Source organism: Mesoplodon densirostris, chromosome 3 (assembly GCF_025265405.1).
Source record: "Mesoplodon densirostris isolate mMesDen1 chromosome 3, mMesDen1 primary haplotype, whole genome shotgun sequence".
In the NCBI taxonomy this organism is placed as follows: Eukaryota; Metazoa; Chordata; class Mammalia; order Artiodactyla; family Ziphiidae; genus Mesoplodon; species Mesoplodon densirostris.
Window position 1 is genome coordinate 74584445 of NC_082663.1, and position 19959 is coordinate 74604403.

The window sequence follows — 19959 nt, forward strand, 5'->3', positions numbered from 1 at the left end:
AATCCTTCACTTCATCTTTGCTGTTAACCACAGCTGTGACGTTTGGTGTCCACTCAGTCAGAAAAAGAGATAAATATGTATTTTTCCATTACATACAAACAAGTTATATCACTTAAGTTTTAAAATGTCAGACTGGACTACAGTAATTTTGAGAGCACACTCCTGCCTATCATTTTCTGGTACAGAGCTCTTTTAAGGAGATCTATATACCCGGTCTTCCCTGGGATTGAAATGTGATTGCATCTGCCCAGTTGTTGGTGGCACTTCCTGAACAGTCCAGCAGGTGGTAGTCTAGGAGAGGAACAGTTCTCATCCTTCTTCAGTCCCCTGCCTACCAGCAAAACAGAAGGAAGGTGGACTCAACAACGTTACCGTTGCCTTCTCTTCTCTGTCGTAAGACTGGTATTTCCAAGGTTGTTCTTTCAAAATGAGTGCTTGGACATAGAGAGTATCTCCAGAAAATAGCTAAAAATAATTTTGTGTATATGTATGATTATGCAGTATTCTGAAGTTCAAAAATTCTTTTTCTTTTCTTTTTATTTTATGGTGTCTAGAAATTCCACTGGTTTTATATCTCTTTGCCCTGATTTCAATGACGTGGCTTTGGGGAGGCCTGCACATGGCTTACAGACACTTGTGGATGCTGGTCCTCTTTGTCATTTTCAACAGTCTGCAGGTAAGACTTACAGTTTGGTTACAGCACACATGAACACAAGGCAGGGAGTTTCAACGTAACGAAATCAAGTGTCCACATGTAGGTGAATCCATATGCACAAAAACATCACACACAGTTTTAGAATAAAATGGCAAAGATTATGTTAAAATTTTTTAACACCTGAAATATGGCTGGACCTCTAACTGCCGGTTATACAAATAGGGAAGACATAAAATATTTACCCTCCTTCATTTTGACAACACCTAAGTAACTACAAAAACATGTTTCTTTTTCAATAGGATTGATGTTTATATACTTCACAGATGGCAGCCATCTAGGGCATATGCACATATTTGGAGTGGGTCTGTGTCTAGAAATTAGATCAACTGAGAGTAAAATAACAATGATGGTCAAGCAATTCCCTCTTGAGTCTGGTGCTTGGTGTTTTGGTTCACTGAAAAATGATTGACATCCTCCAAGTCTGGCAATGCCTAGCTTAAATTAGCTTTGTGAGAATGTTTGGATAGCATAACCAGGAATTATATAACTGTAACAAAAGTTAAAGCTGACTATTTTAGTGCTTTTTGTTAAATGGAAAAAAAGTTGTACCCTGAAATGAGCAAATTGAACAAATGAACACATTTTTTCTTATTTTTCAAAGTGAAAAGATATGTCCTAGACTAAAACAATTTATTGAATTTGCCAAGGATATCTGTAAACAGCCCTTGTTTGGACCACCATCTTACAAGAAACCTCTATAGGAAAAATAGTAGGATTATAACATAAAACTGAAACATGACTCAAAACGTATTTAGGTTTGCTTTTTAGGAGACAGATTCATTAGTGAAATCATATCTAACAGCATGGTTGGTGCCTAATCAAAACATAATATCGATTTAGGGAGGGAAAAATACAAAGTGGCTTAAACATTTGGAATCAAGTTGATACAAGTTGATATATAGACATCTCCCAATAGAGTTATAATTGAGTACCAGCTACTAGCACAGTGTGCCAGTGTGCTACCATTACTAGGATGAAGATGACAGCGCTGCTTCTCTAGGATCTGATGATTCAGGGAGTAAGCAAACAATTAGCTGTAAGGGTATACTCTGACAGGTGCCATGTAAACACAGTGTTATGAGAGCAGAGTAGAGGACTTGTTTACTCCTGCCTGTGCTAGTGTTTGAGCTGAACACCAAAGGTGAGCCACTCAGGTCAGAGGCCCTGTCTTGGTCACCTTTGAATACCTAGGCCTAGCGGAACTAACACCAAAGTCCACATTGACAGCCTATAGATGTGTTTTATTTGGTGGACACACAATGGTACACAGAACGGGGTTTTAGATTTTTTTAATATACAGAGTGAAGTAAGTCAGAAAGAGAAAAACAAATACTGTATGCTAATGCATATATATGGAATTTTAAAAAGCGGTACTGATGAACCTAGTGGCAGGGCAGGAATAAAGACACAGACGTGTAGAGAACAGACATGAGGGCACCGGGGATGGGGGGAAGGGGAAGCTGGGATGAAGTGAGAGAGTAGCACTGACATATATACAATACCAAATGTAAAACAGATAGCTAGTGGGAAGCAGCCTCATGACACAGGGAGATCAGCTCGGTGCTTTGTGACCACCTAGAGGGGTGGGATAGGGAGGGTGGGAGGGATGCTCAAGGGAGAGGAGATATGGGGATATATGTATATGTATAGCTGATTCACTTTGTTATACAGCAGAAACTAACACACTATTATAAAGCATTTATATTCCAATAAAGATGTGAAAAATAAATAAATAAATATTTGCTCAATTTTTAAATTGAGAAATTTCACATGAAAACCTGAATGTCTGGCTTTTCTCTAATGGCAGTATTTGCATGGCAGCAATTTTCAAGTCTTGAATAGATGCTGCCCTCTTTAGATGGGGCACGTTACCTCATTATACTCGATATATTCTATTTGTTCATTTTACCTGCCCCTGAGTTTGTGTCATATTTAATGCTTATAAAATAAGTGATGAGTAGATAGTTAGAGATGGGTACTTCAGGCAGAGAATACAGTGTTAGCCTAGGCTGCAAAAAAGAAACGTGATTAATCTTGCCTACATTTACCAAAGGTTAGGGGGAGGAAGAAAGGTTTTGCAGTTAGTGGTGGGAGAGGAGACAGAAGCCTAGGTTGGCTTAATCGCCATGTTACCGTGCTCAGAATGGGATGTTAAACGTCAGCTTTTAGGTAAAGGGAAGCCATAAAAGTTGGGTATTTTGTTTGTTTTATTCTGATTAGTTTTTTAAATTTTGTTAGTTTTTTTTTTAATTTTTATATTTTGAATGGGAATGACATGCTTATACCTGCTTTTTAGAAGGATAACTGGAAATGTTTAGGAAGGTATTGAAAAGAAGAGCAGCTCCGGGCAGGAAGGCTGTTATCATATTCCAGCCTATAATGTTTGGGAGTGCACCTGGGAATAGAGATAGGTGACAGGTTTGAGAATATTCTAGAGATAAATATTGACGAAATTTGGTTAGCCAATTAAATGTAGGAATATAGGGGGCAAGAGGGCAACGTCACCTAGAGATGCTGGCTGCAGTGAATGACTGGGCACTGACTCCTTTGGTCAACATGGAGATTACATCAAGAGAGGGTCCTAGGGAACATGCAGCAAAGTTGGTAAGTTGGTGAGATTCAGGAGACATTGGTAAAGCTAACCAATGTTTTAGCAAGAAGGCTAGTGAAAGAGATTGTTAGTGAAAGAGAATCAAGATATAGTAGTTTGGAGTTTCTGGTAGAAAAGAAGGCTTCAAAAGAAAACACCTACCTCTGTCAAGTGTAGCAGAGAAGTTAAATAGAATGAGAACAGAAGGGCACTGTGGTCTAGTGCACTGGTCCCCGAACTGTAGTGTCATCAGAATCTCGTGAAGGGCTTGCTGAAACACAGATAGTAGGTCCCACACCCAGAGCTTCTGATACAGTAGATCAGGGTGGGACCTGAGAATTTGCATTTCTAACAAGTTCCAGGAGACGCTGATGCAGCTGCTCTAGAGACCACAGCTTGAGAACCACTGGTTAAAGTAAGTGTGATCGTAACCACCAGCCTACTATCTGGTTGACTTCAGCTGAGTCACAGATGTTTACCCAGTTCTACTTTCTTCATCTGTGAAACGGGAATAAATACCATTTAGGATTACAGTGTGACTTAGTTAAATGGCATAATGAACATAAAGCAATTGTACAGTAACTCACACTTAAAGAGCAGTTTTTTTTCTTTGTTTTATTCAAGAAGTTTAATGGAGAAAGCAATAGCTTAGGAAGGAAGGTTGGTTGGTTCAAAGGAAATTTGGGGGTTTGGTTTTCTTTCCCTGTGAAAAGAACCAACAGAGAAGAAGAAACTGACAACTGGAGGAAAGGCTCATTGCCTTGGCAAGATCATGGACAGGGCGGGAAAACAGAAGAGACAGACGGCCTGTCTGAGGGAGGAGTTAGACATGTTTCTTTCACTGAGGCTCAGGAAAGAAGGAAGGATAGGAGTACACGAAAAACTGTTCTGGAGCTGAAAGTCTGGAAAGTTGGGGTTTGTATGTAATGCTGTCTCTTATCTCTGAAAGGCAAAAAGCAAGGACATTTGTTGAGAGGAATGGATTAAAAGCTTGTGGTAAAAATAGTAAAAGGTAAGGAGCAGTTTCTAGGCAGAAAGTAAATAATAAATTACGGTGGGTTGGAAGATGGTAAAGAAATGACTGCTTAGAGAGAAATTGGTGGGATTCGGGTTGGACACCTGAAATCTGTAATTGTAATTCAGCAGTAATTAAATAAATTAAGCCTTACGATTGAAATGGTAGCCATTGTAACCTATCAGACCACACACAAGAGAAAGGTTTATTGAGCTCTTATGGAGGTTAGAGGTTTGGTAATAAAGGAGGATTGTTGAGGATTAAACTATATTTCACAGGAAGATATAAAAGGAATTGTTATGATCTCTTTCTTTGAGGAACTGAAAACAAGCTAAGTATAAGTAAAAACTAAAAATATTTCAAACTCATGTTTAATGAGCTTAGTTCCATCTATGTGGCACCATTGAAGCAATGACTGTTTGTATCACTGTTGCCTGGTATCTGGTGCACTGGCACGTTCCTAGCACCAGTGCTCAGTGAGTCAGTCCTAAAAGGAATGCCTGTTAAGAAACACTTGGAAAATATGGTTTCTCTAGGGTTTATTAAAGTTCATTTAATTTATAAACTACTTCACGTCTTCAACTTGGGCATTTCCATGATTCCGTGCTATTTTAAAATTAATTAATTTATTTATTTAGGCTGCTTTGGGTCTTAGATGTGGCATGCAGGATCTTTAGTTGCAGCATGCGGGATCTTTTAGTTGTGGCATGAGGTCTCTTAGTTGTGGCATGAAGACTCTTAGTTGCTGCATGCATGCAGGATCTAGTTCCCCAACCAGGGATTGAACCCAGGCCCCCTGCATTGGGAACACGGAGTCTTACCCACTGGACCACCAGGGGAGTCCCTGATTTTTGTATTTTCTTATTGGCTTTTGTCAACACCTGTGACTGGAAAAGTGTACTATATATCTTATGCTTGGCTTTTATATTTTGCTCAGAGGTGATTACTGCCTCACTTTTTAATCCAGATTATTATTATGCCATAGGTGCTCTGAAACAGACAGATGAAATTTATATTTTTATAATATTCTGATATTTGATATTTATTATTGGGTACAATTTAAAAAAGAAAATCTTGATCATTTGAAATATTATCAGAAATTTCTTGATCACTTTCTGAAGATTCAGGGTTGAGCTACCAAACTTTTAATATGTTTGAGCATTTTAAGAAAATGTATATGAAATACTTTCTAAAGCATGATGGATGCAAATGTGATGTAAAAAAACTTATTCTAAATATGTTTACTGTTACTTTTATTGCTTCTTCCTTGAACTCTAAGACATTTTTTCCCCAAGAACTGAACTTTAATTCAAATTTTTATTGATTTAGGCATGTTATTTACATCTTCTTGATTGTTTAAAAAAATTTAAACTGTTGAGTATCAAGAGTAAGCAGAACAAGAATAAAGGGGGAAATGTCCTCTGAGTCTATTTCCTGGGGTTTTTTTTTTTTTTTTTTAAATTCTAGGAGTTGCTTGCTAGCATGTCAGCGTGTTTATGGTATCTGCTTTTTTTTCACTTCCCCATGATGCACTTGATGTGTGGATGTGAGGTGAACAAATCCTGATTTCCGTTGCGCTTTCTTTTGTATCAAAAGAGGAACTCTAAAATTTCCAAAAAGAAAAAAGTAGTTCTGTACATACTTGCTTAGCAATCCCAAATCCCAAAGGCCTCGGGGCTCTATCTTGTTTTTTGCTAAATGGGCTTTCTGAGTGCGCTGAGCATGGTAGCTACCACCAGTCTTAATTCCTACCAGCTTTCCAGCCCCAGCAGGGAAAATCCTGTGAAGGACTTAAATTACCCTCACTTTGAATGAATCACTGACTATCCAGAAACCAGTCACAGGGTGGCAGGTACTCTAGCCAGGCCTGGGTCATGAGCAGACGCTAACAGTGGGAAGATGAGTTGATCTCACAAAAACCACATGGAATGGAATTCCCACCAGAAGAAAATAATCTCTTACCAATAGAATGGTAACAGTGCTAGGCAGACCAAAGTAACAGATGTCCATTATATATATTTTCTAAATTTTCCTGTTCATTGATATGTTTGGACAAGGCCAAGGACAGCTATTGTCAAACTACTAGGAAACTTAATCAATGTGACATAGGTTTATTATGAATATCCTTGAGATCCATCATATAACCAAATGTCTCTATATTGTCCACAGGAAAGTCATAAGGGACTACATTATTTTTCTTAATTTTCTCATCCATTAATTCAATAACCTCTATTTTTTAAAAAAAAGTTGAGTTTGTCGTTTCTAAGTATATTTATGCTAAAACTTAGAGATGACAACTTTCTTAAAATGTTTAGCCCAAGGTATATCCACATTTGTGTAACAATTACAGAAAATAATCACTAAGTTTGATACTCAGCTGGTAGTCACTAGTAGAACCCTATCAGTCATCATAATATTGAAATAGCTACTGTCTAAACCCGCTGCAAGTGTCCCAGACTTCTAGCTATTTAAGCTGGAAGCACCACAGACCTCTAGCAGCTAAAAGGCTAATGCTTGGCTAGACAGGGAGCGCCAGGACCCTGCTCCAGCACTAGACCTGCAGTCTGATGGGTCAGTGCCTATGGCACACTCTAAACGTTTTGTGCATCGCTCCTAGCTTAACTATGTTCTAAAATACATTTCTATTTTTAACCTAACCACTCAGCTTCAGACTTACATACAGCATTTATTTCAGGTTTCTCTAGGGTTCTCACATTGACTACGTCAAAATTTCACTGACTGACAATCTTCATACATGTAGGGAATCCCAGGTAAGATAATGAGGGTAGCCGGAAGTAAAGAGGCATGAGCTGGGGCTTCCCTGGTGGCGCAGTGGTTGGGAGTCTGCCTGCCGATTCAGGGGACACAGGTTCGTGCCCCGGTCCGGGAAGATCCCACATGCCGCGGAGCAGCTGGGGTGAGCCATGGCCACTGCGCCTGCGCGTCCGGAGCCTGTGCTCCACAACGGGAGAGGCCACAACAGCGAGAGCCCCGCGTACCGCAAAAAAAAAAAAAAAAAAAAAAGGCATGAGCTTCTTGGAGATGCTGAAAAATAAGTTCTGGAGAAGATTCATATACAGAGAAGAACCTTTCCAAAAGCTGAAATGCATTCTTCTTGGAATGCATAAGTTGGCAAGGGAGCGGAACTTTACATAGTATGGGGATATGACATTTCTCAGTATGTGAGTTATGAGACCACATTCTTCAGAATCTTATTTGACTGTCTCCCTGTAACTGACTTGTGCTTGTTCGTTTATGTGAGCATCTGGTCTCGAGATGTTCCCTGGCAGTTTTTGAATCATTCCCTATTTCAGAGAAGGGAGTTACAACATGGAATTTGTAGCTAAAAATATATAGCCTGTATTCAAATTTAAGGTCAGCTAGTTAAAATCATTTTCATTGCTAGCCCCGCATCTTTAACAGCTAAATCGCTAGGGAAATAAGTGACTTAAATTTAAAGGTGGGAACCGTTTCTCCTACATTTTAAAAAATTATTGTTTTTTAGTGGCCACTAGAGTGCCTTGAACACATAAAACATTTTTCTTCTACTAAAAAATAGTGTTTCTTTTCTTTATCCTCCTCCTTTCTTTCTCTCCCTTCTTCCTTCCTTCCCTCTCTTTCTACCTTCTTTCCTCTCTTCCTTCCTTGCTTTTCCGTGTATCTCTTGTTGTTCTATGTTGAATTTCAGCTTTAAAACAAAATCTATCTTTCATGAAGAGATTTTCCCAATAAAAATAGTCCTTGAGGTATCATGAGAAATGGAATATGTTTCCTTGCTCACGAAAAGGTACAGGGTTCATTGCAAATGGAATAGAAAAGAAAAGAATCCTCCATTAATTTTCTTCTGTGAGAATCCCCGTTTAGCATCCAGAGGGCTTCAGTGCAGGTGTCTACATAGATACAGTACCTATTTAGTCTTGGCTGCTTCCTTTTGAGGATAAACAGCTCTTGGGAAATACACATTGTTAGATAATCAGTTACAGAGGACTAATTGTTTCAAGGCACTCCCTTTGCCATTGCTTTCCAACAGCCAGCAGTAATAAGAAATGTCACTTTGTTTCCATTGGAGACTAGCACATGAACTATTCATGAAGAGTGGAAAAGCAATGTTCCCAGAAAACCCTGGAATAAACATGTAGAAGCCAGAGGAGGTTGGGATTCTATCATTGATTTGTCCCAGAACCATGTCAAGTTCAGTGGAAAAAAATTACTACACTTGTTTTGTAGAGTGAAATTCAGAAACTAATGAATGCCTCCTGTGCTCTTCAGAATGTCCCAGAACATTTCTGTAACTTTACAAATAAATACACAGAAGCTAGCTCTTCAGAACGTCCCAGAACATTTCTGTAACTTTACAAATAAATATACAGAAGCTAAGACAAGTAGATGTATTTAAATTGTCTTGATTAGGTCATGCAACTCTGTTCAGTGTTCAGTAGCATCTGGGCTGGTGAAATATCTTTGAGTTTTCACGTAATAAACTTCTTACTCCATTTGACGATGAATGATCGCATTACCTTCTCATTAACCTGTTGACTGGCGAGCAGGGCTCTTAAGACAGACTGCAGGATTTTTACTTTTGTTTGTGCTGGGTTCTCTAAATACAAATGTCAGGATCTGATCTGCCAGTGAATGTCTTCTCCAAATACAGGTTTAGAAATGATGGGATTGAATAGACTACCTTTTGACACCTGGCTGCATCCTTGCAAAACAGGTACCCCATTTCTCCTGCCCTAATCCTATGTTAGTTTCTTATTCGGTGGTTTTTCCATTTCAAAGTTTTTTCCTGTGCCCTCTATGACTGCATTTTTTGCATTTTAACCGTGTAACACGGCTTCTTGGGCTTTGTGAGCCTTTACTTTACCTGTGAAAGGATTTAGCATGCTCTGATTCTGAATTATCAAACCTACAAGAATTAGAGTAAGCGAGACACATACCTCCCCTTGTTAAAACAGTTTTGGGAGAATAAAACAGTTAACGTTTGAGCCAGTTTTTCCTCAGTCATTCAGATTCTTTGCCTTGGTGTTAATTTATAATTTTTCCAGGGTCTAAAATTTTGTTTTTATCTCATGTATTACTCAGACATTGGGGTGGGGAGAATACGTTTTTTTGTAAATACATTTATATGTATATTTTATGATAGCATTCTTTAATATTGAGCTGTTAGGTATAGTAGAAGAAGCATACAATTAAGTGTCATGCAACCTCTATTCTACCAAATGACTTGACATCTCTGAGCTTTAGTTATCTACTTTCCAGAGAGAGATGCTAATTCTTGCTCTCAGTTTTGTCCTAAGTATTATATAAAAATATATGTATAAAATATAATTGGTAAACTACATAATGTTTTACAAATACAAAGTTCTATAAATGAATAAATGGACAGAAGAAATGTTTGTCAGAAGCTACATGAAGGCAAATGAGAGGCCAAAGAGAGGAAGTTTGTAAGCTCAGTCTTTTTTTTTACTGAAGCATAGTTGATTTACAGTATTGTGTTAATTTCTGCTGTATAGCAAAGTGATTTGGTTATACATACATACATTCTTTTTTTAAAAATATTCTTTTCCATTGTGGTTTATCATAGGATATTGAATATAGTCCCCTGTGCTACACCATAGGACCTTGTTGTTTATCCATTCAATATATACTAGTTTGCATCCGCTAACCCCAAACTCCCACTCCATCCCTCCCCCAGTCCCCCTCCCCCTTGACAGCCACGAGCCTGTTCTCTGTGTCTGTCGGAGCTCAGTCTTAAAATCCTCTCTTTGGCCACTGGTTCTCCCCCTGAATGGTCTCATCCCCTCTTAGGTATTCCCCTCATGCAGTCCCTTGAGATTATACTCACAGTGCTTGGCTTACAACATAAGTTGTTGTCATCACTCATCTGCTTTTAAATGTGTAGCACATGCCTTCAGTTTCAGGTAAGTAACTTATGAGGGCAAAATAGGTTTATTGTGAGACTGCAGGGATTGGTCGGGACTGTAGAAGAACCAGACAGTAGAGCCTCCTCCCCAAAGCATGCAGATGAGAAAAGCAAACATTGTGTGGGCCAAACAAAAGCTTTGGCAGGTAAATTCTCATAGGTGGCAGTCAGTGTGCAACTCCCATATAAAGAGAAGTTCAAATTTCTTTCTCTGAAGAGGATTTAATTTTCTTTTGGAAGCCAAAAGAGAATACGGGCTGATCACCTCTTTGGTCCAGCAGAAACTGGGTTTCAGGCATTGCGATGGTTACTCTAGTTATGGTTTGCCCCCTCTCTTGGGGCAAACTAAAAGTTTGTTCAGGGGACCCAGGTGACTCAGCTGAAAGCCTATCGTGTTTCCTGGAACTCCTCTTCTTCGCAGTCTCTGGACTCCATTGTTTCATTCCCTGGCACTGTGAACCGGCTGAATTCTCTGCTTAGCTTTTGAGCCTCTGAGCAGCTGCTTTCTGCTTAGTTTCTTAGCCTTTCAGCCCCATGCAGCTTCAGAAGTGGCAAATGCCTTTACCGTTCCCTTTCTCTTTGGAGCCATGGCCCCTCAAGTCCTGGTTGCTTTAGTAGATTTGAACTCTATTTTTTGTCTCCCCAACCTAGTCAGATTGTTGCAAGTCCCAGCTACAACTTTCTGTTCAGCCTCTGAGCATCTCACTTTGAATTGGAAAACTCCCTGAAGAAGAAAAAAAAAAAAAAAGCAGTGAATATAGGGCTCCCCACTCAATGGGTTTTGCTTCTCTCTAGGATCTTGGTCCCTCAGATACTAGCTGTTTGTATGCCTTCCCTCTGCTGTTTTGTTACTGTATTTGTTGTTGTTTTGTTAGTGTGTATGTGTGTCTGAAAGTATATTCTCCAGCTTGTAGAATTGTAATCAATTAGAGTTAATCTGATATAAACTCTATCAGAGCCAGAAACAAAAGTCTCAAATTTATTTCAACAAATATCTAATAAATGTTTAATATAAACAGAATGCACATTAATAAATGAAGATATTTAGAGTCACTGCAATTCATCAGATATCCAGTGGATACCTCTTAAAACATATGCACTGGGCTGGTGCTCCTGGGAACACTGATGAGGAAGCCTATACATGCAACTTCTTAAGGTCAACTGATGAGGTGTACTTTATGTCTTCTAAATCACCAAAACATATATATAATATATATATAATATATATATATTATGTATATATATATATAGTATTTTGAAAAATAAAAAATGAGTAAGGTCTTAGAATTTATAATCCACCAATTGAAGACTGAGATTCAAAAAGTATTTTCTGGCTATAGAATAACCTCATACCTATTTCACAAAACTAAAATACACCAATAAGACAAACAGACAGTCAATACAGAGGAGCAGCTAAAGGTGCATATTTTGAAAGGTTACTGCTCTAGGAAACAGGTCGGCCTTCTCAGAATATGGATTTTAAAAAATGCCAGCTAAAATCCTACTGAAAAAAGTTTTAATGGCATGAATTCAAATATAAACTAAAATTTAAAAAAAATCATTTTAGATAGATGGATCCAGGACGTTCTATCTTCATCCTTCAGAATAAATCAATTCCATATTACTGTTTTCCTCTGCAAATATTTAAATAACATTCTCGTTAGCTTGAGAAATACCATGAAATAGTGAGGTAAAAGTATTTTGGAATACAAATACTATCCTACAGATTTTCAGCTTTGTGATCTTAGGCAAATTATTTAATTTTTCCAGAATGGGAATACTACTATTTACTTTGTAAGGCATCTGTGGACATCAAGCAAAAAATATTTTTAAATTTCTAGCATATAATAGGTGTATAGTAACATTAACTGCCTTTCTTCTTTCCCTCATGAGACACCATAATTGTATATGCATTTAAGATTATTTCCACACAAATGAAACCTCTGAGCTTCAGATCTTCAGAGCATACCACTGAAATCAGTTAGCAGTGTTTCTCTAATTGCTGATTATTCGGTCTTTTCAGAACCTGCTGATGTCACAGGCCACATTCACTAAGCTATCATCTCAATGATCTTATTTAGCTACAAGACCCCAGTGTATAGATACTATATAAATGTGATGTAAATATGACATCTGTTAGTTATAGGGTGTCCTTTGTTCCAAAATGTTAGTTATGAGTATAACTATAAACACTTCAGACTCTCTGTCAGCCTTGGAAACTCTCACTATAAAGTGGTAATATGGTAGATTACATGTATTTTACCTTATTGTTTGAGCCAGTATCATAACACTGGAAATTTTATATTCATCCATTCAAAAACATTAATCTAGAATGTGTTTTTGTATGTACATGTTAGACCACACATCTCCATGCCTCTCTGCTCAATATATATTTATAATAAAAATCACAACAATAGTAACTAATATTTATTAAGTGCTTATTATGTGGAATTGTATTTATTTCATTTAATCCTTACAACAACCCTGCAAGGTAGAGACTATTATATTTGCCATTTTAAATACAGAGAAACAGAGTCTTAAGAGAAGTTAAGTAATTTAGGCTAGGTCACACACCCAGTTACTTATGAGCTGGCATTCTATAAACTATGATCAGTTCCCCCACTAGGCTCTGCAATGCTGCAAGACTGTAGAACCTCCTATTATTTCCTTATTCCACAGTACCTTAGCAGAAGGCTGCGCTTATAGTAGCTATTCAATAAATGCTTGTTGAATTAAAAATTTTGCTAAATTAAAATGCATAAAGAGACAAGATGAATTAAAATTAATCAATAAGCATAGTTAACATATGAATTATTGTTTTGTTATCTTTCACTTATAAAAATGAATGCATTTCAACAAATGTTTGTCTATTTTAACATTGATGTTCACTATAAAGTCACATTCTCCCAAAGAACAGTCTCTTTTTGGCTTAGTTGAAGATCTTCATTGAGGGATCTGTGGGGCAGCAGTATCATACAGCAGACTCCAGATTAGACGGAGGTTCCACAGTGAATATGCTACCCACAAGTTATCTGCCATCCTTCATTTCCCTAGTTCTGTAATTTAGGCAGTCTTAATAGAAGTGACCTTGAGCATCAGGTCAAGTTAGCAAGTCAGGTTCCTGTGGCTTGCTTAGGACACTTGTAAACACTGAGAAAGCTGAAACAGACATTAAAAAAAAAAAAAAAAAAAAAAAAAGATCCCTACCTTCAGAGGCAGGAAAAGTTCTAAAAAAAACATGTGAAGTTGGTGGTATGTTTATGGCTCCCTTACAGATCCCTTGCTTTCTCTTCCCATCTCTCATTGTCTCTGCCACTCTCTAAAGCCCAAGCTCCTAACTGCTGCTGCAACTGAACTGCCTTCCACCTGGACCAATTGCCTAGTCTGTCTTTTTAAATATCGTATGGACCTTACTGGGTAGGAAAAAACTTACATATGGGACACAGTTAGAGACTCAGACAGGGCTAGAAGAAACCAAGCGTTGGATTACATGGCCCAGGCTCCAAGCATCTAGGAGGATGATCGTTAAAGGAGATCCAAAAACCATATGCCTTGAGCTAAACAGGCCAGATGGAGTGGCTTTCTCAAACCTCTGGTAACACTCTTATCCATGAACTCCACTGTTTTCTGAAATCCCTAACACATTACTTTTCAATGAATATCAACTAAGTTTAAACATGGCAGCAAAAGCACAGTACAGTTAACATTCTTCTAGGAAAACATAAGTCTCTGGCTTTATTTTTCTCCACTTACTTGATATTTACAGTGAAGACAAAGACATAGTAAACTTAGCACTAACTAGGGCTAGACAAGCCATCTGAAATGATGGAATTGCAAAAAAAGGAATGGAAACTTTGGATTCACTGGCTGTATTCAATCCAAGGAGCAATTGTCCCAGATGTGCTTGGGTCTCTTAAAATGAAGTCAGGGAATTGATGCTTGAGAAGCCATTGTCTCCCTTTTGCTTCTCTGCTTTCTCTCCTTTTTGAGGGTTTAGGCAGTCTCTTGTCTGCTGATGTGGTAGCAGCACTTTGCACTGAAGATTTCTTGTTTCATCACTGAGTGCCCACCTCCATCCCCAGCACTAGCAAGAGTTGGAGAATCTTAAGTGAAAGAGTGCAGGAAAAAAGATTACTAGAACTGTATAACCTGATTACTAGAGCTGTATTAGTGACCTGATCATTTGCTAAAAGGAAGTTTTTCAAAGGAATTTTTTTCTTTTTTCAATGAAGAGTGATAGGCAAATTAAAATTGAATAAATTTATCCATGATTTTTTTTTAATCAGAAAACCCTCGAATACTTTTTAAAGTGTTTGGATGTCTCTCATCAGTGCTAGTGTGACTTTATGTGTGTACAGTCTTCAGTACAATGAAATAATATACTACAGGTAAACAGAGAGTGACAAGTTCCTGTTGACTACACTAGTTGAATACAGGTTCTATACGAGAACCTCTGCTCTGTTCTTCACTCATGAGCTCCACTTCAAAATTAAATTACCTGAAAAACATTAACCTAGAATAATATAGATGTGTACTGCCAGTGCAAGAGTTATCTTGAAGAATGGGTGCCTTCAAATCATTGCTGCAAATTTTGTGGACTTGCTGTGTTTATCACCCTAATTTTTGTAGGTTTTATTAAGATGTGCTTGTAAAATTCTTTTTTCGTCCTCTTCGTCCATGCTCTAGTATGTTACTTACGTATAAATGATAAAATCCACAGTGTTTTGTAACTGGTAGGTTTCTCTTAGTACACTATAATTTAGTACTTTCGTCTTTGGACAGAATCCAGTGTTTTTCTATGCCTCTAAACCATATAAATCAAACATTTTATTCGGAAAAGTAGAGTCGTTGAAACAGAAAGGTCATCTCTACCAAAACAAAACCACATTTCGCTAGTCCTTGATACTTAATTTCATCATGTGCTCTTCTCTCTCAAGCATGGAATGCACATTTTTAATGCAAAAGTGAATTGAAACCATATATAAAACCTGTTTGAAATCTGGCTTTGTTTGGATCAACAAATGGGTTCATTAATTGGTGTGAATTAACAAAATCCTATACACCCCTGGCCTTGATGCTCACTACTCTGTTCCTTTCTCCTGCCTCCCTTTACTGACCTGAGGGAAAGAGACTTGTTCTGTCGTGCTATAGTTATAGCTGTGCTCCCCCTCTGCCTGTCACTGTGAATTTTCTGAGAATCCTGTCTGGTTGCCACTATTACCCCACACACCTGTAGGATTCATTCCAGCTTGTTCTTTCTTTTACACATTACTCTTCTTCTGCAGACCTCTCCCTCTCATTGTATACAACCATAATTTTGAGAGATTCTGCACTTTTCTCTATTGGTATCCATACTGTTTATAATTCCCTTCTTCTACTCAAAACAGTCACTTGCCCCTGCCTAACCTTCTTTGTTTTCTACTCCTCTGGATTATTATCTCCTATCACATATATTGCATTTTTTGCTCCTTTCACTATGACAACTTGGGTGATTCTTGGGCACCAAAAGTAGTTTTATCATTCTATCAGATTCTCACTGACTTAGTTATCTTTTTTTTAAATTTATTTTTATTAATTTATTTATTTTAGGCTGCGTTGGATCTTCATTGCTGTGTGCGGGCTTTCTCTAGTTGCGGTGAGCAGGGGCTACTCTTCGTTGTGGTGTGCGGGCTTCTCACTGCAGTGACTTCTCTTGTTGCAGAGCATGGGGTCTAGGCACGCGGGATTCAGTAGTTGTGGCACGTGGGCTCAGTAGTTGTGGCTCGCAGGCTCTAGAGCACAGTCTCAGCAGTTGTGGCACACGGGCTTAGTTGCTCTGTGGCATGTGGGATATTCCCGGACCAGGGCTCGAACCTGTGCCCCCTTCATTGGCAGGCGGATTCTTAACCACTATGCCACCAGGGAAGTCCCCTGATTTAGTAATCTTGCATCAACTACTTTACCTTATGGATGAAGAAGCCAAGGCTGGAGAGGTTGACTTGCTAAGTCACTAAGTTTTCTTTCTAAAATTTCTACTTTTCCTCTTTATTTTCATTTGGGGCCAAAATAGTCCTTGAAGAACACCATCATAAAAAGAAATCAATTACAAATGTATTACTATATCGCCCAAGTACAAAAAGACATGTATAGACTTGCATATACAATAGGTTGTACTTATGGGTTGTGATGACCCATGAAGAAAGCTTTGAACTAAGAATTAGGAAGCACAGATATGTCCCTAGCTAATTGTGTGACACTGACCAAGTCATGAGGCCGGAATTTCTTCATCTATGAAACAAATAGAATCAAATAATATCTTGCCTAGCTCTGGAACTTAATGATTCTTTTCCAAAACTTTATAAAAATGACTAATACTCTGTGTGAGGAATCAGAAAAGTTTCGGAGACATTGCTTTTGCCATTCGTTCTTTTTATAACTTGTGCAAGTACACATTTTCTGTTCTTTTTTTTTTTTTTTTTTTTTTGGCGGTACACGGGCCTCTCACTGCCGTGGCCTCTCCCGTCGCGGAGCACAGGCTCCGGACGCGCAGGCTCAGCGGACGTGGCTCACGGTCCCAGCCGCTCCGCAGCATGTGGGATCCTCCCGGACCGGGGCACAAACCCATGTCCCCTGCATCGGCAGGAGGACTCTCAACCACTGCGCCACCAGGGAAGCCCTCTGTTCTTCTTTTGTTTCAATTGGAAAACCGAGACCTCAGAGAGTAAGATGAGCTCTAGGGTAACTGACCAATGAGGGGTTGGTCTGGGAACTGAACCCGGATTTCCAGCAAACAACCACTGGTCCCAGATGACATCCCAGTGTTCTTCTGTGCTGTCACTGCCCTTTCTTCACTCATAGGTGCTCTCCACGCTTCTCTTTGCTCAATCTCAGATATCTCATAAGTCTCCCAGAACCCTGAAAAGCAATCACAGGATTAACACAAGAGTACCTTTTGTATTTGAAACCCCAGTTTCGTTTCATACTAAAACCCCTTGCCCAAACAGTGCATTTAAAATAGTTTAATGGGGCTTCCCTGGTGGCGCAGTGGTTAAGAATCTGTCTGCCAATGCAGGGAACTTGGATTTGAGCCCTGGTCTGGGAAGATCCCACATGCCGCGGAGCAACTAAGCCTGTATGCCACAACTACTGAAGCCCGCGTGTCTAGAGCCCATGCTCCACAAGAAGAGAAGCCACCGCAATGAGAAGCCCGCACACCACAACGAAGAGTAGCCCCTGCTCACCGCAACTAGAGAAAGCCCACGCATAGCAACGAAGACCCAACGTGGCCAAAAATTAAATAAATAAATAACTTTATTTTAAAAAATAAAATAGTTTAATGACAGTAACAAATAGCAACTCAAGAGACACAAATATTTATAGTTAAATGCTAAACTGATGATACTGACAAGAATACTCTGTCGCTTACTAGGTATCACTGGGAAATGTACTTCACTTCTCTAAGCCTCAGTTTCTCTCTGTCTGAAAAATGGGGATGATAATAGTACCTACCTGAAGATTGAATAATATGACAAACATAATATATGTGAACCACGGTCAAGTTTGTGGAGTTGAAAGACTGCTCAGAAATATTAGTTACTCTTACTGTGATGGTTGCGATCTAGTCTTATTCGTAATTATTCTTAGCAACAATAATAATAATTAGAGAAGTTCGCTGAAAGGTCTAGAAAAGGCAGAGATGACTTCATGAAAGATGTAGTCCTAGAGCTGGGCTGCAAAGGATTCCAAATTTGGATGAGTTTGGAGGAGAAGAAAGTCTCTTCAGGGTCTTCAGATAGAAGAAATGGATCAGTCAAAGGCACAAGATGGGAAAGCACATGGTCATCTTCATCTAACTGGAATGACGCTTATGTAGGAGAATAAAAAGAAATAGCATTGAAAAGGCCCTGGAGTGGGAGTGGGGAGGTGGCATGAGCAAAGTCTTTTCGCCACATTGTTATGAGATCTATTAGAACAGTTTCAAGAACTTCTTTTAAAACTTCTTTAAAAAATCATTCTTTTGTAAATACCTTGACCACTGTAAATATTTAATTCAGTTCTTTTGCATTCCATCTATGAAGACAAGTTCAAAGCCAGCCACCAGGGTGTTTATTTTGCTGGAACACAGAACCATAACCACGGATGCCCTTGCTCCTCCCACTGTCACTGCCTCAGCATGAGCTCCGAGCAGCATGAAAGAAGTGTTATAAATAAATAAAACATAAATGCATAAAATAAAATTGTGATCCAGAGTGTAATCTTGAGATCAGGGGCCATGATTTATAAATCTTCCATGCATCTCACAATCCCAGCCCTTCCAATAGTGCTGAGAACCTGCTGAATTGAATCCAGAAAGCACTTAACAGTTTTGGACACTGCACCAAGGGGCACTGCTGTGAAAGAACCTCATCCCAACCTTAAGGCACAGAGAATGGCACCTGAACTTCGCACTGTTTATATCCATCTAAAACCACTGGCCGTTCCCTTTTTTCTCTTCCTATCTCAATCTCTATTCCATCAGCTGGACTTCGTTATCATTTTTCTTTCCCTTTCAACATCTGTTTTTGATTGCATCTGTTCTCCTTGTGTTTTTTTTTTTTTTTGCGGTATGCGGGCCTCTCACTGTCGTGGCCTCCCCCGTTGCGGAGCACAGGCTCCGGACGCGCAGGCTCCGGACGCGCAGGCTCAGCGGCCATGGCTCACGGGCCCAGCCGCTCTGCGGCATATGGGATCCTCCCAGACCGGGGCACGAACCCGTATCCCCTGCATCGGCAGGCGGACTCTCAACCACTTGCGCCACCAGGGAGGCCCTCCTTGTTTTTTAATCTGTCTTGATCATTCTCACACATTCGGGGTTCTGTCAGTAATCCTCAAGATAACTATGTATGTTATCGTCTGAGACAGCAAGGCTTCCGCACACAGGGACCCATCTCTGCACTGAAAACACAAAGCCAAGAAATCCACCTATTAGTGTTCTGCAAGGCATTGTTTGTTTGTTTGTTTTAGGAGACATGCTGAATTTCCCAGTTCAGAAAGGGTGAAAAGACAGAATAAAACATCCAGATTTGTGCGATTTCAGAAAGCCAATGCACATTCCTAGTAGCAGTTAATAATGGCCGGTGCTGTGAGGAATCATAGGCAGGCAACTGGATTCCCCAAGTCATCCCAGAGTTGATTGCTTATGTTTTCAGAGCTGTGTGAAAGAAAGAAATGTAGCTGCCTCACTGCTGTGCAGTCAACGGGCGTCTTACAGCTGCAGGCCCTGAAGCACTTTGAAAATCACCCCAATTGTCTTTTGCTTCTGTGTTACCAACTTATCACCTAGTCCTGCAGCAGGTTTCACGCTGCGTTTCACCAGAAGCTAGCCTCTGCTGTTTTCTAAGGAGAGAACTGGCAGCTGTCCTGAATACGGAGTCTAAATGTAATCTCCATAGTTTCAGGTTGAAGCAAAGAAAATATTTGAGTGCCCTTATCTTGACTTCGGACATCAGGCCTTAAATTTATCAACTTTGCATTCCAATTTGGGGCCCACATTAAGAAATAAAATAAAATATCACACACACACACACACACACACACACACACACACACACACACACACACACACACACACACACACACACACACACACACACACACACACACACACACACACACACACACACACACACACACACACACACACACACACACTTCTCCTTTAGCCCTTAGCACTCTCTCCCTTAGCATGACGTTACGTC

The 19959-nt window shown here is 39.3% G+C and overlaps 1 protein-coding gene across 1 annotated transcript in view; it reads left to right on the forward strand.

Moving 5' to 3' along the window:
- ADGRV1 (adhesion G protein-coupled receptor V1) overlaps positions 1 to 19959 on the forward strand; it is a 525892-nt gene that overhangs the window by 464050 nt on the left and 41883 nt on the right. The window contains exon 86 of the mRNA XM_060091810.1: positions 555 to 676. Coding sequence (XP_059947793.1) covers positions 555 to 676 — 122 coding nt within the window. The remainder of the gene's footprint in view (positions 1 to 554; positions 677 to 19959) is intronic.